Source organism: Belonocnema kinseyi, chromosome 8 (genome assembly GCF_010883055.1).
Source record: "Belonocnema kinseyi isolate 2016_QV_RU_SX_M_011 chromosome 8, B_treatae_v1, whole genome shotgun sequence".
Taxonomy (NCBI): Eukaryota; Metazoa; Arthropoda; class Insecta; order Hymenoptera; family Cynipidae; genus Belonocnema; species Belonocnema kinseyi.
In genome coordinates this window covers 109380915-109399919 of record NC_046664.1, presented here as the reverse complement: position 1 = coordinate 109399919, position 19005 = coordinate 109380915, and the positions used below count along the sequence as shown (strand labels likewise).

Genomic DNA, 19005 nt, shown 5'->3' with positions numbered 1-19005 from the left:
TAAAAAACAAGCATCATAATAGGAGAAAGCTTTCAGAATTGAAATAGTGTGCTTGTTATCTTTTAAAAACTCCTGATTTTATGTAACCTTGTTGTTTGTAAACACTCGCACAAATTCCTCCAAACGTTTTCTTCCGTCCGTATGAAGACGGAAGGAAATATCTGAATTATCCATTCGTTTTCAGTTATATTGAAGAACACATTCGAAAAAACTTATAAATAATACTCACTTTTCAATCAAACATTCGCGTCACAAAAATTTTGGAGCACTGTTGAAACGAAAAAGTACGCAGCCTGTCAACTCTCGAACAAGTCAAGAGTAATGTTATGCTCGATCGGCCACAGTTGGCGACTAGCGTGACTATATAACGTTTAAAGAACACGAATACGTAATATAATGACTACAAAACCGACATCAAAAATATCTTAAATCCATTCTAGAATGTGAATAAACTATTACTAGTGTCATAAACTGTAAGATTTCCACGGATTTATATACAGTATGTGAGCATTCGCACAAACTGGGTCACTCGCCTAAAATGGGACATTTACCTTAATTTCCAAGTATTTTTGTCAAATATCGGAGACATTGACAACATTTTCTGAAGCTTGAAAAAAATGGTCTAAAATATTGAATTTTCAAAATTTTAAAAGTATATAACTTTTCTAATTTTCATCAAAATAAAATATTTTATTTAGATAATTTGCAAGGCTTTCACCCATGTTAATGAAATCGTTACCGCCGGCCTGGGGGAGCGAGGAATCAGCACAACCAGACCCAAGGTTCAGTTTATCGACCGAAAAAAGAGATCCGAAGTATAATTAATGACAGCTGTGACTGAATTATCACCATTGGTTTTCACTTACTAGAATCCTCGTCAATTGTAATCTAATCAATTGTGCATGGATTTAAATACCTTACTCCACAGTTCAATCCAAGCTTGAATCCTCGAATATGGCAGACTAGTTATCCTGACCACATCCAAAAAAAGGGTTTGGTTTGGTTGTGAAATTCGCTCAGATGTAGGCTCCGGGAGTGACGACCACGACTACGCTTTTAGAACAATCGAACCCGACGCAACCGAAGGTATAAATAAGTCTTCCGACTCGTCACTTCCCGCAACATCAGAAGACAATCGAGTCGGGAAAGTCACTTCACAAAACTATTAAACAAACCCAAGAGAGAACACAAATTACACCGATTAAAGCTACCGTTTAGTAGGAAAAAAATCATCCACTTGTGAAAACCAAAGCGCACTCGCCAAACTGATGTGATCCTCACAAAGGTTAAGATCGAACTAACTTCAGAAAAGAGGGAAGGAGCCGCTCATAAGGGCGAGATACGCCGCTATCTGCCTCCCCACCCAAGCGTAAACAGAAAAGTCCAAAGTCAAGACTTGAGTAAAATACACAGGTAGGATAAACATAAAGGAACAACACCATTAGTCGAATCCAAAAACGTCTTTAATGAGAAAAACAAACATCGAGAAACATTTTTATTAACATCCCGCCCGCCTCGATCGCTGAATGACATACATTTCATGCTTGGAAAAACGAATGACCAAGAGTCGCCCGCGATGGAGAACACGACAAATTCTCACGTATCACAGTAAAAGATTTAATGCCGCCCGCCGTGAGACATACAGGTCAATGAGTATAATCAATGCACGACTGGTAGCCAACACAATTTAACGATGTGGCGATGGTAATCCCCAAAGGCAGTTTTTACGGAAGCAGAACGCACAAGGCCGTCCTGTCCAAAAAAACATTAGTTATTCGTCCCAAAGGGCATGTCCCACGTCGAAGCAGCGAGGGATCCACAATCAGTACAACATCTCCAATTTGATAATTACGCTTCGGCACAGTCCACTTATTTCGATGTTGAAGCGTATGCAGGTACTCCTGAGACAGCGTTTCCAAACCCGATCACGCATTGCTTGGACGAGGCGGCAATGAGTACCATATTTTAGATCTGCATCCGCATTTGATGGTTCCGGAATCTGTTCTAAGGTCCTACCGTTGAGAACATGGCCTGGAGCTAAGATGTTGAGATCGTCCAGATCGCCAGTGAGTGGAAGTAAAGGCATGCATGCTTCAATCTCCACAGTCAAAGTAGAGAACTCTTCATAAGTAAGGTTTTGTGTCCCAATTACCTTTTTCATAAGAGATTTCGTAGATTTAATGTTAGCTTCCCATAAGCCGGCAAAGTGAGGGGCAGAAGGCGAGATGAATTTCCATTTTATGGCTCGGTTCGCCAAAGAATCCTGCACCAAGTTCCAATCGATTTCTGCTTCTCGCAGCATTGAACGAAGCTCTGCATCAGCACCATGGAATGTGGTAGCATTATCACTCCAGATTTCACGAGTGGCACCTCGAAAAGTGCTTTATTGCGAAAGTGACAGCATATTCTACTCCGGTTTTCTCAAAGAGAGAACTGACTGTAACTCTTTCAGCAGGAAGATTCCCCATCAACTGTTCGGATTTTTAAAGTCTGATGCGGGTGCACACAACACAATCACGAATATGTGCTTTGACAAGAACGCGACCTCGAATAATCCATGCTCGGCGAACAGCATAAGAGTAAGTTAATTGAAATCCACCATGTAGGGCTATTTGGTGGGCCCAGTCAATGATCAGTTTTGCGAGAAGACTTTCACCATGCAAGATGACCGGGTGTCGTTGATCATAAGGCAGAGGAGAGTTCGCTAGTCGTCCACCGACTCTCAGAATTCCAGTGGAATCGATGAATGTAAACAAGTAAGTAGACTGTGGCGCTTCTGTAGTTGTCCCTGGCGAAGGTTCTCTGATTTGTCTTTAAAAAGGTAGCTTGGTGTCCAGAATATGCAAGCCAGAAACGCCTGATGTATTTCTTCAGGTGAAAGACGTTGATCCATAAGTCGGGAACGCTCCGCTACTGGCTTCAGAAGAAGTTTAAGGCGTAAACAGCGCGCAATCACTTTTGTTAGGCGAGTCAGGGAAGAGAAGGTGCTAATTGTGGTAGGACTACGATGAACGTGACAAATCGAAAGAGATGTCGAATCCACCTGTTGATCGTTTTCTTGAAAGGCTTCATAGACATACGAAAGTATTGGCCAGTGAACTTCAGTTTGTCGAAGACACAGTAGCAGTAGTTTCTCGAGTAGCAACATCAGCGGGATTTTTAGCAGTAGGAACATAACGCCAGGAGGCGTTGGAGAGATTTCGCTGTATTTCTGTACTCTGCTGGCGACGTAGATTGGCCAGCGAAAAGGATCGTCTGTTTGGATCCAATTCAGAACATTTTGTGAATCTGACCAAGCGTAGGTGACAGCATGAGAGAGATTCAAACCCTCGCGTACGCAATTGATCAAACAAGTTACGAGCAGAGCGGTGCACAATTCCAGTCTAGGGATAGTGATAGTTTTAACAGGTGTGACGCGAGTCTTCGATGTAATGAGTCGTGTTATGAAGGTTTCATGCTGAGACTGCACTAGGACGTAAACTACGGCAGCGAAGGCATGCTTGCTATTCTCTCCAAAGCCATGAATTTCCACCGAATTATCAGGATGGTAGCCTATCCATCGTGGAAGATGTATTTCAGTTATATCAGACAGATTAGTCTGAAATGATCCCCATCGTAGGAGTAAAGGATTAGGAAGTAGAGCATCCAAACCGATTTGTGCCTTCCAGAGATCCTGCATTAAAATTTTTGCAACGATCGTTATTGCAATGCGAGGGAATCTCCAACGCATCAAAACGGAAGCGAAGTCATTTTCTAATTTTGGTCCTGTATATAATAGATGATTCAAAGCCAGTCCTGATGTTGTTCTTTGTGATGCATTAAAGACAATGCGAAGTTTCGGATGACCATCTGCATTTCCCCAAACAGCATGATGCGGAATATAGTATGTGAGTCTGGTACATGATATCTCTGAAGGTTGAATTAGGCGCATATGGCCTAGCTTTTCGTAATCAGACATGAATCGTGTGTATTCCTTATTCAGCGGAGCGTCTTTCTCTAATCGTTGACATACAGAATTGAGTATTCGTTTAGCTCCTTGTCAAGATTCCCCCAAAGTATAAATACAAGACGGTCGAAGGGGAAGGTGCACAATGTATCGACCGGAATTTTCACGTCGGCATCCGCCCATAAATGCTCGTTCACATTCCTGATTCTCGAGTGAAGTCATAGGGGGAACGTTCAATTCCTCCTGTTCCCAAAACCGCTTCAGAATTTCAGCAAGGTTGTCCTTTTGATGACTACTTAAAGCCATTACGTTTATTGAATGTTCTAAGATATTTGATGGCTCAGAAATTCCAACTGGGCTGATCACAACCCATCCGAAAACAGTTCCGAGAGCAACGAGATCATCAAGTGATCCGTGATGAAACCCGTCGAGAAGAAGTGAGCCGTAAATGTTAGCGCCCAAGAGCACGTCGATAGGTCTTGGCACCGCAAATTCTGGATCCGCTAAGGTGAGCCCTTGGATGTAAGCCCAGTTTCTGTTGACAATCGTCTACGATGGAGTAATCATGCCAAGGTCTCGAAGAACTAGAGCGTTCACTTCGACAGGTAGTGTTACTTGCGAAGGTTCAAGACGAAAATTGACTCTCCTTAGAGCAATCTCGATGGCCTTATTTCCAACCATACTGATAGCAACATTAACTGCCTGTTGCGGAGGACCAAGTCGTCGAACCAAGAGATGTGATATGAAGCTACTTTCAGAACCAGGATCGAGAAGTACTTTGACTTTAATTTGACGTCCGTTCAGGGTTTTTACGAGGAATTGTGCCGTAGCCAGCAACACTTGTCAGGAAGAGGTGGATGAATTCTCAGTTGCTGGCGGGATAGATCCAGAGTTAAACCGGGTTTTTTCCCCGGTTGAATTGGCCAAGTCGCTAGACCTTGCTCGTTTACGGTCTGAGGAACCGTAACTCGTACGGTTCTTCTAGTTGGAAGTAGCAGCACGACTGTCGCGCCCCGGCTTGCGTAACATTTCGGTGATTTTAAGTGCTCGAATCCGCTGTTGGAGAAACTTTTCAATCTCGGAATAGACGGAAGTTGTATCTACTTCACCCAACTGATTTTCTCAATCTCGGTGAGTAACAAAATCCATTCCCTTTGCAGCTATGAATACGATTAAGGGGTCCCAATTGTCGATCGGACAACTAATGAGGGGGCTCAATGATTCTCTGCTCCATGTAAGTATGTCTAATAATGTTTGTAAACCCTCTGCACTTTCCTCTTTCAAGGCATTGATGGAAGTTAAAGCCTGGAGATGATCGTGTAATAATAATCGCTTATTGTCGTAGCGATTTAAGAGAAAGTTCCTGACTGTCAGATAATTCCCCTCTGTAGTCGGAGTCGTATCCAAAGCGCTCTTAACTGTACCCTGAACCACTCTCTTCAAGTGGTACAGTTTTTGTACCGGAGTGAGGGAAGCATCATCGTGCACCATGGAACGATAAAGATCACGAAAGGATTCCCACTCCTTTCGTCGATCTGAGAATGTAGGAAGATTGATCCTGGGCAAATGAGTCTGATTATATGACCGAGAGACTGTTGCTGGATGATCTAACGTAAGCGCTGAGAAATTCGTGATACAATCGACACGAGTTTGTTCATCGTACAGGTGGCTTTGCACCTCAATGAAAGTAGCTTCGATTGTATCAAACTGATTATCAGTGAAATCTGGTTCTGTGGCGAGGTTATCCTTGCCCACTATTTCAAGGTGATTGGATTGAAACTTCTGAAAATAGTCATTTAGTAGCTGTGCCTGACAACGTAGAAATCCGGAGGTAATTTTATCTCGCTCAGCGGCAAACACATTTCTTTTGATATTGGTAATCGAACTTATTCATGATAGTTGACTCTTTAGAAGTTCCATAGATCTCATGGTGACAAATGTTCAGTAGATTGTTGATCTGTAACAAATTAAGTAACAAAATATAATCCTACAATCCCCGTTTTGTAAGATCAGAAGAGAGTCGAAACGGATTCGAAAGTCAAGGAAGAGAAGAACTGGGAATGTTCAACACCTTGGATACTATCAATTGTTATGATTCAGCGAAAGAGCCTGAAGTCCCAATAAATGTTCAAGGGGTTAAAGTTTTAATACTGCACAGTTTTATAAATATCAGTTTTCAAAATATCTTATAAGAAGTTGAAGTTAATCAGTATGGACTGCCGCTCGCACGAACATTATTTCAGTCTTCGCTATTTAATGTCATAGTCATTCCCTATACGGCGTACTCACATAGCACCTGACCGCGTCCAGTCAGGTGCATGCTACACATAGCATCTGGCCGGGTCCGGCCAGGTGCATGCTAGTCAAAGTCACAGTCCTCGCCTTAGTTGGCGCTCTCAAATGGCATCCGGCTGTATTAAGCCAGACGCATGCTTCTCCATCGTAACAGTCATGGCCCTGATCGGTACTCTCACGTGGCATCCAGCTGTGTCAAGCCAGATGCATGCTTCTCTATCGTCACAATGATGGCCCGTAGGCACTCTCACACGGCGACTGGCCGTTGCAGGCTAGACGCCATGCTTCCCCGAAAGTCGGTCTATCTAGTCAGAATTTACTGATATGAAATTCATGGTTACACACACCTGAGAGAATTTACGTAAAGAAGTTATCATAGTCATCAAATTAGATATAATACATGTAATTTCTGTTATCAAGATACAGACCTAGAACTGGTTATCAGAAAAGAAAAAAAAACAAGCATTAAAGCACAGGTCCAGCACGGGCATTAAGACGCTATCTCAAGCGATTAAGTTTGCCTCGTGAATAAGTATGTATGTGCTGCCTTGCACACCCAGTATCCGGCTCGAAGAACCAAAAATAATGTAATGAAATCGTTACCGCCAGCCCAGGGAAGCGAGGAATCATCACACCCAGACCCAAGGTTCAGTTTTTCGACCGAAAGAAAGAGATCCGAAATATAATCAATGACAACTGTGACTGAATTATCACCATTAGTTTTCACTTACTTGAATCCTCGTCAATTGTAACTTAATCAATTGTGCATAGATTTAAATACCTCACTCGACAGTTCATTCCAAGCTTGAATCCCCGAATATGACACACTATTTATCCTGACCACATCCAAAAAAAGGTTTTGGTTTGGTTGTGAAATTCGTCCAGATATAGGCTCCGGGAGTGACGACCACGACTGCTCTTCTAGAACTATCGATCCCGACGCAACCAGAGGTATAAGTCTTCCGACTCGTCACGTCCCGCAACACCAGAAGACAATCGAGTCGGGAAAGTCACTTCACAAAACTATTAATCAAACTCAAGAGAGAACACAAATTACACTGATTAAAGCTACCGTTTAGTAGGAAAAATCACCCACTTGTGAAAACCAAAGCGCAATCGCCAAACTGATGTGACCGTCACAAAAGTTAAGATCGAACTAACTTCATAAAAGAGGGGAGGAGCCCCTCATAAGGACGAGATACGCCGCTACCTGCCTCCCCACCCAAGCGGAAACAGAAAAGTCTAAAGTCAAGACTTGAGTAAAATGCACAGGTAGGATAAACATAAAGGAATAACACCATTAGTCGAATCCAAAAACGTCTTTAATGAGAAAAACCAACATCGAGAAACATTATTATTAACATCCCATCTATAAGAAACTTTGACAACAATTTATAAAATTTCAACAACAAAAATTTTGAAATTTTGAAAATTCTCTCAATTTTTCAATTTTGGTTAGAAATATCTGATTAACGAACTTAGCCTTTATTTTGGGGACCTTCAGAAGTGTATCAAATGCAGACTCGACTGGACAAATCGTTCAAAAGTTAGCGTGGCTACAACATTCAGATAACCATACATACAGACACACAGATAAACAAACACCGATGAAATTTTATGGTTTACGGATACTGTGAGTGCCAAAACGTAAAGATCCGTTAAAAACCAGAGATTGAAAATTTGGACGATTACATTACATTTTCAGGAATGAGAATGTAAAAAGACGCCCAGAAAGAAATGCTGCGCAGCCGTCATTTTGTCATGCACGAATTTTAAAAAAAAAATTTTTTTTACTTTTTTAATAGTATTATAAATCCCATTTTACAAAATTAAATGGTTACCCAGTGGGCGCATCAGTATGAAAATCCCAAGAACGTCCCTTGGACGTTCCTAGGACGTCCTATGTCAGGCCAATCAACGTCTTCAAGACGTCCAATGTCCTAAAGTTGACCTAAGGACGTCTTAAAGACATGGACGTTCTCGGGACATCTTTCGTACTTACATTAGACGTTTTAACAACATTCCTAGGATGACTAAAAGACATGTTATAAAAGATGTCTTACAGATGTCCCAACGACGTCTTAGGACATCCTTAATTCTTTGCCTGCTGGGTATATGTGAATTTAGAATCTTAGAGATATTGAAAGAAATTATAGTTTAATTTTAATTCTATAAATAGGATCTAAGTATAACAAAATTACATTATATAATGTAAAGCATAGAAAACTATAGTTGTACGTATTTAAAAGATTGGCGATACAGAAAGATACAACTTTTCTATAATGCTAATTAATAAGCAGGAAATAACTCCGAAATCTAAAAATGATTGATTTCTTTTGAAAATTGTTATGGCCGCGCACTGGTTGTCCACGGTTGGCACGCAATTAAAAATGGGTACTGAAAAGAATTCTTGTGATTAGAATGAATAGTTATTATAAAATGCACAATAATGCATGTCAATTGTGTTCAGTAAAACATTTTTGTGAAATATAAGTTAGTCTTTGGAGTTCAATGAAAACAAACGGTTATTTAGTACATTGATGCGTTATACGTTTTTGTCTTACCTGGAATTGAAAGTTATACAGTTTATACACATTCTTGTGCATTTTTTATAATTATTTCTTTTAATTGCCAGACGTTTTTATGCAATTTTTTAATTGCGCTCCACCTTCGTCAGTGCCTTCTGGAAATAAGTTTCCGGTTCTAGCTACTAATTTTGAGTGCACTGCATGTGTTACAAGTATGCAAGTGAACAAACTACCACATTAGCACCCAATCGATCAGTAAGATAAATGACATGCGTGAATTTATTATTCAATTCAATAATTATTTTATTATTGTTAAATAAACTTAAGTACACGTTGGATTCGTATGCCAGTCGTGAATTCATTATTTTATTGTATAAAGTTTATAAAAATAAAAGTGGCATGCGCATATTAATTAATACAATTTTTTTTCTGCTTTGCGATTTAATTTGACGTAATCCAATAATTTCAACACATTAAAAATGTATGTCATTCTGTTTTTTCGCGTAATTACACAATATCTTAACCCATATTCTAATGGTATACAATAACTAATTGGTACGTATCCGCAATTTAAATTCTTACTCTTTGTACCGACTAATAACTTCCTCTACAAGGTTTGAAAAACTGTATTACCGCGACACTCTACTAAAGTCTCGTCTCTTGGAAATATGGCGAATATACACCTTTTTAACCGAATCGAGCTCGTGTTTTGATTCCACTTAAATCTGTGAAATCCAGATTACAATCGTAATATAAAATTGTCCTCCGAGCCGGATGTCGATAGACAAGTATTTGTCAACAATTATTTCAGTTCAAAATACCGAAAGGGCTACAAACTTTGTGAAAACCCGAAGTGCAAATCTTTAGTTTTATACAAAGTGTTAAATAAATTCACTTTCTTTATGAAATCGTATAAAACTCAAGAGAAATTGAATCGCCAAGGTTCACATCACCCCGTGTTAGCTAAAATAAAACTCTAAATCTGGCCAGAGTCTGGATCGATCACCAGACTCTTAACCCTAGTTAAATATTTTATTATAAGACTGCGTTTTTTATGGAACTATTTATGGAACCACTACCAGAATAATCTTTGATATCCTCAACCTCATCGACAAGGAGTTCTTCATTTACTCTTGAAAGGTTAGGATTTATAATACTATCCTCATTTAAAAAGGCATTTCAATTGCGGGTTCATTTAGTACCTCTTCAAACTATGATTCTTCCTCGTCGTCTGCATCACTATTTACACATACAATCATTTCGTAGGTTTAATCAAATATATACATTATAAATCCTTTAATTTTTGTATAATAAAATTTTTGAACATTCTTTAATCGTTTTTAAATACATAAATAATTGTTTGCGTATGCATAAATGTAATATACTTACAAGATCGTTATTCAGAGGTTAGAATTACGCTACCGTAATGTCCACAAATAATTTCAAATTAATTTACTTACTTTCGAAATCCACATGTAAGTATGGAATAGTAGTTCTTGCTCGATGTCTTCTGACTCAACGAGTGCTTTTTATTATTTTAGGAATTGTGCGACTTTCTAAAATGACACCCTTGTAGGCAAACACAAAGTGGCGTAGGGGATATTGGATAATTACATAATAATTCAACGCCATCTACCATACATTTTAGGCACTACCTAGCCGGGATCGAGGTCAAGCCATTGAGAAATACAAACTAGAGCCAGGCCTAGGGTCCCCGGCCTGGCCCAATCCTGGAACCGAGAAGATACCAGGCGATTTCGGCACGGGAATGCATCTTTCAGTGTCAGTGTGCCAAGGTATGAACAAAGGCACGAGCAATTCGTGTAAAAATTTAAGCTAAAATAAAGCTGAAGCGACAATCAGCGCTGTTCTCGACAAAGTGTTCTATAAATTAACATTGCTTTATGAAAATCATGTCCAATTAAACGGAAATTGAATCACCAAGTTTCACATAAATGCAAATATGAGTGTGTATATCAGTGTGTTAGTGCGCAGAGGCCTGAACAAAGGCATGAGCCATAATCGATTCGCAACTTCGATACAACGATCTCTTTCCTCAAATTGTCGAGGCCAGCCACCTAACCTTCCGTGCTTTGAGGAGAGCTGTCAAGCCATCAATCAAGGCCAACCACCAAATTCGTATACTGGATCTGAGGCCAGCTTTGAAGACCATCGCTGTGGATCAGCGTATCCAATTTCCAAGCAAACTTTATATGAGTTCTGATAATAAGTCTTCAAGACGTCTTCAAGACGTCCAATGTCCTAAAGATGACCTAAGGACGTCTTAAAGACATGGACGTTCTCGGGACATCTTTCGGTCCGCCAGGGTTTAAGTAAACATTTACTCTAACTTTATGAACTTAAATTCAAAATGTGCCACAGGCATCAGAACATGAAAATTCATTGAAATATTTATTAACATTGATTTATTAATTTTTAATTATTTAAAAAAATTGAATTTGTATAAATAATTTTTTCTCAATTTTGCAATTTAAGAATAATACTATTTCTTCAGTAAAATATTGACCATTATTGGCGTTTCATTGTTTTAAAAAATTTCATTATTTCAAATAAATTTGTTTCCAAAATTATTATTTTTTTTAAATATTACTGTATTATCGTTGAGTGACATAAATTTATTTTCAATTATTCACCAATCGTTAAAGTAATAAATTAATACCTATTTTCAACAACTTTAATTTTTTTAAACAATATTTGTTCACAAAATATACTTCATGAAATTAACATTAAAATAAAATATACTTCATAAATATTATTAAACAATTAAACTTTCTAGCCTAAATATCTCACAACTAGCATTACGTTTAAGAAAATAACAAATCGTATAAATAGAATATCACTTACCCAATTAAGGCAATAATTTTCCAGATATTATTTCTTTTTCAAAAAACAAGAGTATTGAAATACTTTATGTCCCAGTGGGCACAAAATTTGGCGACGCCTTCACGACATGGTTACGGCATCTTTACGACAACTTTACGACATCCTATGTCCATGTCGTAAAGTCGTCTTTACGATATCGTAAATATGTCGTATGATCTGACGATGTCTTTACGATATCGTAAAGACACTGTAACGACATGGACATATGATGTTGTAAATTTGTCGTAAAGATGTCGTAAGGACGTCCCCACATTTTGTGCCCACTGGGGTGATATTTGTAATCCGATAGGAGATATTCTGTCATTGACAAGAGAAATTCAAAACGCAACTCCGACAAATCGTTTAATAAACTCGAGCCAAAGTTTTTTCCCCTAACTAACAGTATAAATGTATTAATTTTCGATCGCATGTAAACAAGGGGAAATCATCCCTGAGAAATTGCCACTTTTAGGTAACATATGGCGCCTAGCCGTTTCCGTGGCCGTACCCAATAAGATGTTGTATTGGTCAAGTTTGTTTCAAGGTCAGATGAAAGTCAAATAGGCGGAAATTGCTATGAAAAATGATTATGCTCCCTTTGGTGTGTTGGTATAAAGTGAGTCCCCTTCCTCTCAATACTCGTGGTGCTTGATTAAAGTAAGCCCCCTTGCCTCTCACTACTCGTGGCACTTTTTGAAAATGAGTCCCTTTGCCTTTTTACTGCACCAGATATGACGCTTTGGATGCGGTAAAAAGTATTCACTACGGATTGAACAAAACCGATTAGGATCATTCTCACAAGTGCAGGAACTTTTTTTTTGCGATAAGTAAGGTACACACATCTCGCGTAATGAGGCTGGAAAGATGCATGAGATTCAGTTCATTTCTGCCCTATCCCAGTGGGCACCGCAACATCCTAAAGACATCCTTAGAACGTCTTTAAATGTCCTGGGACATTCTTGGATATTGGTGTCAATGTCCCACGGTCGTTATAAGGACAACTTTAGGAAGTCCTAAACACGTTCTATGTCTGGCCTAAAGTTGTCCCAAAGATAATTGTGCGTTGCTTAGCTTAAAATGTTAATTATCGTTTGCTTTTTAGGGGTTGAAAATGATATAACTTTAATAGTTTTCCTTTAATCAAAAAAAGGAGATAAATTGTTCGTGTTTCAAAGTACTACCATGAAAGAAATAATTCGACGATACACGCATAATTCTGGTTATTCCAAGCATAATGCATTGCTCGCTCAGCTACAGCGATACAGTTTGCGTATTTTACCCATACCATATTTACTGAAGCAATATTACTGCTTCAGTCATATGTTCTAATAGATATCTCTAAACATAAGATGGTTGCGTCAGACAGAATTTGGTTGGGGTAAATCAACCATACGCACGGCTTTCAGCTGCACCTCCTATACTGAGAGGTCAGACAACTCACCGGCGCCACTAACGAAAAACAAAATTTCATATAATGCATATTTTTTTGCAATTTTTCTGCTATTTTTTACCAAAAAAATAATTTTTTTGCTCTATTAGTTTTCGAGAAAACAGGGCGGCGCTAGCTTGCCGGCAACTCAGTGGGACCCTCTAAAAAAATCATTCAAAAATCAGTCAATTTAAAAAAATCACTAGGTTAGATTTTTTGATATTTTTTGCTTTACAATGAGCTATGAATTGCTTTCGTAAAGTCAACCCTTATTTTAAAAAACTACCCCCTGTTATTAAAAAAGTATAAAAAAATGTATTAAAAAAATGACTAGGCTAGATTTTTTTGCTTTACAACGAGCTATGAATCGCTTTTTAAAGCCAACTCTGATTTAGAAAAACTACCCCTTGTAATGAAAAAAAGTATGAAAAAAAGTATTACAAAATTTACAAGGCTAGATTTTTTGCTATTTTTTTGTTTTACAATGAGCTATGAATCGCTTTTGTAAAGTTGATCCTTATTTACAAAAATTTCCCCTTGTAATGAAAAAAATTATTTAAAAAAAGTATTAAACAAATGACTAGGCTAGAAACAACCTACGCATGCGTATCGGAATACATAACTGAAGACTAAAGACAAAAATTGTATACATTAACTGTTGGGACTTTTGTCCTCCTGACTGTTGTGCTCTCTCATTATATTTTTACAATTTTATATCTACGTGGTAGAGAGGAGTTAATTTTAGATGTCAAGGGTTAGAGCCAAAAATCGGAGATGGTATTATCGAGGAGCCTAAAAATCATAGACTGCATTGACACTGGAAAATACTTTAAACAGATTATTTTTTGGCAAAGTTATATGTACGTGGTAGAGAGGGGTTAATTTTAGACAATAAGAGTTGGATGCCAAAAATCAGAGCCAGTGTTTTCGAAGAGCCCAAAATTAAGAGGCTCCATTGGCACTGGAAAATACTCAAAAAGATTATCTTTTGACAAAGTTATATCTACATGGTGGACAGGGATTGATTTTAGACGTTAAGGGTTGGAGACATAAATAGGAAAGGTTATTTTTGAGGAGCCCAAAAATCAGAGACACCATTGTCACTAGAAAATTCTCAAAAAGATTATTTTTTTACGAAGTTATATCGACGTGGTAGTGGAGGAATGAATTTAGACGTTACGGGTTGAAGCCAAAAAATTGGAGTGGGTATTTTCGAGGAGCCCAACAATCAGATACTCTTTTGACACTGGACAATTCTCAATAGATTAAATCACCGAAGCGAAATAAAATCAAGAAGTTGTGCCGTGAAGGCACTTGAAGCTTATCCCGCGTAGTCTCAAAATTGTTGGGTTCATCAAAAATACCAACAACGATTTCTGGGCTTCAAGCCTTAGCTTGAAGTTAGTTAGTTGTCTTTTAATCTTAAAAGACAATCTTGAAATTGTCCAAAAATAATCTTTTAAAAATTGTACAGTGCTACTAGAGTCTCTACTTTTGGGCTCTTCAAAAACACCATAAAAATTTTTTGACTCCAACCCTTAACGTTAAAAAAAACAGCCCTATCTTAACAGGCAATTATGACTTTGTCCAAAAATAATCTTTTTTAAATTTTACCGTCTTACTAGAGTCTCTGCTTTTCGGGATGTTGAAAACCACCAAAAATGAATTTTGGGCCGAACCGAAGAATAATCTTTCTGAGAATTTTCCAGCGTCAATAAAGTCTCTCATTTTTGGGCTCCTCGAAAATACCCACTCCAATTTTTTGGCTTGAACCCTTAACGTCTAAAATCAACCCCCCCTCTACCACCTCGATATAACTTTATAAAAAAATAATCTTTTTCTGAATTTTCCAATGTCAGTACAGTATCTGATTTTTGGGCTCCTCGAAAATACCCACTCCAATTTTTGACTACAACCCTTAACGTCTAAAATCAACCCCCCTCTACCGTGTCGATATAACTTTGTAAAAGAATAATCTTTCCGAGAATTTTCCAGTGTCAGTAAAGTATCTGATTTTTGGGCTCCTCAAAAATACCCTTTCCTATTTTTGGATCCAAACCTTGACGTCTAAAATCAACCCCTCTCTATCACGCAGATATAACTTTGCCAAAAAATAATCTTTTTAAAGTATTTTTTAGTGTCCATGGGGTCTCTGATTTTTGGGCTCCTCGATAATATCCTTTCCGATTTTTAGCTCTAACCCTTGACATCTAAAATCAACCCCTCTCTACCTCATAGATATGAAATTGTAAAAAATTAATGGTTTTGGGAATTTTCCAGTATCAATGGAGTCTCTAATTTTTGGGCTCTCTAAAAGTGCCAATTTCGAGGAGCTGGTCACTCAGAAATCTGGGAGTCAGATTAACAATGACTGCCACCGGAAGAACGAAGATTTCTTAAAGACCTCCCTCGGACTAACTCAAGATTTCTTGTTACTTACCACGAGATTCCCTCGAAAAGTTAATTGCGTAGTACTCGAAATATATCACATGAGTGTTCCCGATAGAGTTACGAACCTTTCCAACGCGACGAAGATTTCTCCGAACAGGCTGGCTGGAGCGAGGTTTTCGTTGAGACTTACTGAAACTGACTGCGGGACTAACCAAGGAACAATGCAATAGAATTTAGAGATACCTACTGACCTCCACAGGGTTTTTCATAAGTCCGGGAGTCATCTGAAATCTGAGTGACCAGCCCCTCGGCCAATATCGAGGTTAATAATTTTACTAGCGGGTTGGTGTTTTTGTACAAAGCTGTAGTTTTGTTGACCTTTTATTTGGTGCATTCGAGAGCCCAAAATAAGCCCAAAATCTAATGAATTTTGTGTTTTGCAGATTTTATATTCCGCAAGGAGGTGGTTTTTTGGAAATGGTGTATGTTTTGGATTTTTGCGTGCATTCGGAAGCCCAAAATAAGCTCTAAATCTGGTGTTTTTTGTTTTTTCCGAATTTGAGTTTTTTAATACGGGGTAGTTTCATTTTTAGTATAAGTGGTTTTTAGAAATTGGTTGTTGTTGCGTTCAAGATACCAAAAAGCCTTAATTCTGATACAAAGAAATTTGGAAATTTCGTTTGTAGGGATCCTAGTTTGATATTTCTAATTGTCGCGTTAGAAGTTAAATAACCTTTAGAGGGCCGGCAATTTGGGAGGAAAATCGACTTCAGAAGATTGGCCCAAAAGGTATCTTATATTATTGATTGATCATAGACAAAGTGTCTAAAGTCAACCCCTCTCTACCACGTAGATATAACTTTGCCAAAAAAATAATCTTTTTAAAGTATTTTAAAGTGTCAATGGGGTCTCTGATTTTTCGGCTCCTAAATAATGCCCTTTCCGATTTTCTGCTCCCACCCTTAAAGTCTAAAATCAACCCCTCTCTACCATGTAGATATAACTTTGTAAAAAAATAATCTTTTTTAGTATTTTCCAGTGTCAATAAAGCCTCTTAATTTTGGGCTCCTCGAAAACACATGCTCTGATTTTTGGAATCCAACCCTTATTTTCTAAAATAAACCCCTCTCTACTACGTAGATATAACTTTGCCCAAAAATAATCTTTTTTAAGTATTTCCCAGTGTCAATGGAGTCTATGATTTTTAAGCTCCTCGATAATACCATCTCCAATTTTTGGCTCTAACCCTTGACATCTAAAATAACCCTTCTCTACCACGTAGATATAAAATTGTAAAAATATAGTCTTTTTACCAATTTACTATTCTGAATGGAGTCGCTGATTTTTAGGCTTCTCGAAAATATCCACTCCGATTTTTGGGCTCCAACTCTTAACGTCTAAAATCAACCCCACTCTACCTCGTAGATATGAAATTGTAAAAAATTAATCTTTTTGGGAATTTTCCAGTAACAATGGAGTCTCTAATTTTTGGGCTCTACAAAATTGCTAATATCGAGGTTTAAAATTTTACTAGTGCGTTAGTGTTTTTGTACATAGCGGTAGTTTTACTGAACTTTTATTTGGTGCGTTCAAGATCCCATCTATGTAGATATCGACTTTTTTCAATACGTGTTTTCATTACAGGATATTTTTTTATATAAGAGTTAATTTTACAAAGGCGATTGATATGACATTGGAGAATAATGAGAGAGCAAACAATCAGGAGGACAAAAGTCCCAACAGTTAATGAATACAATTTTCGACTTCAGTCTTCAGTTTTGTATTCGGATACAAATGCGGGGGTTGCCTTTGTAACGATTAGGGGTGAACAATAATTTTGCTCTTTAGCTATGCTTTAAAAATATCTTGTTCATGGTTTGCAAGTGTTTTTCATCTTGATTTTTTCATTTTTTCAAATACGTTTGTGCACCACAGGGGGTTGCTTTTTAAAATAACGCTTGATTTTGCAGAAGTGTTTAATATCACATTTGAAAGAAAAAAAATCTAGCCTAGTCATTTGTTTAATACTTCTTTTAAATACTTTTTTTCATTACAAGGGGTAGTTTTCGTAAATAAGCGTCAACTTAACAGAAGCGATTCATAGCTCATTGTAAAGCAAAAAATAGCAAAAAAAAATCTAGCCTAGTCATTTTTGTAATACTTTTTTTATTAATGGGGGGTAGTCTTTTTTAATAAGGGTTGACTTTACAAAAGCGATTCATAGCTCATTGTGAAGCAAAAAAATAGCAAAAAATCTAGCAGTGTCATTTGTTTAATACCTTTTTTTTCAACAGGGGGTAGTTTTTTAAAACAAGGATTAATTTTACAAAAGCGATTTATAGCTCATTGTAAAGCAAAAAAAAGAGCAAAAAAATCTGACCTAGGCATTTTGTTTCATTTACTCATTTTTGAATGGTTTTTGTAGAGGGCACCGCTGAGTTGCCGGCAAGCTAGCGCCGCCCTATGTTCTCGAAAACTAATAGAGCGAAAATTTTTTTTTTTTTAAATAGCAAAAAAATATGAATTATATAACATTTTGTTTTTCCTTGGTGGCGCCGCTGAGTTGTCTGACCTTCCATTGAGGAGATCTAAGCATACCGTTCGGATAGTCTAATGCTATGTATGCCTGATATAAAATGCTAATGAGAATGCATCCTCCATACTACAGTGGAGTTAAATTAATTTAAAAATTCGATTTTTTTGTACTTTCGTTATTATTAATAATATAAAACTGTAATTTCGTTGAAAATTATTTTTCAAAGACACACGGGAAAAATATAAATCGTCTTTATTTTACATTGCGTTGAACTATTCAACGCAATGTGTTACAAAGTTCTATAAAATTTAATCGCCAGGGAGACATAAACTCGATTGAAAGGTAGGGTATACGAAAAACTTAAAATAGTTCTATAAAATCAAACATTGTAGCTAAAATACAGTTTATATCGAAGAAGTTTTGAAACTAATTATTCGCCGAAAAAATCAATCTTTTGCATTATTACTTTATACTTTAATATTTGTTCACATGTTCGAGTACACAATTATTTTTTATTAGACAATCACTACACTATTTATAATCTCACGCTATGAAAATTTTTATTTGCCGCAGGCTCGAACCCTAAATGTTTCGCATTCCTAACGCCTAAAGCCTCGCGGCTAACCTAGCTTCGAGTATCCTTAATATAAAATTTCTAAACGATATTATCGATTTGGATTCTCCCAATACTCGGTTTTCATTGCTATATGCGTGAGACTCGAGGTGTCAGTGGGTTAGACAGCGTTGGAAAATATTGAAAAAATTGTCACGATTGCTCGTTCTTTGATAGCTTGACGTGTGCGACAGGAGGCACCATGCTTGGATTTTAGTGACGTTCCAGTGTCTCCAGTAGTGATCCCAGATCTGAAACGAGATGTGGTCCAATCAGAGCTCGCAGACCTGAAACGCCGCAACGATGCCGCACGAGGGGAATCGTCCCCCGCCAGGTGCCAGATCGTGGATGAAATTTACCCCCACCATACCTACCGTTTGGGAG

The 19005-nt window shown here is 37.8% G+C and overlaps 1 protein-coding gene across 1 annotated transcript; it reads right to left on the bottom strand.

The window, feature by feature from the left end:
• Window positions 1–1822: 1822 nt before the first annotated feature.
• LOC117178649 lies at window positions 1823–2302 on the bottom strand. Its single transcript, XM_033370073.1, has one exon. It carries the CDS (start codon window positions 2300–2302, stop codon window positions 1823–1825), a length of 480 nt encoding a protein of 159 aa, XP_033225964.1.
• Window positions 2303–19005: the final 16703 nt, after the last annotated feature.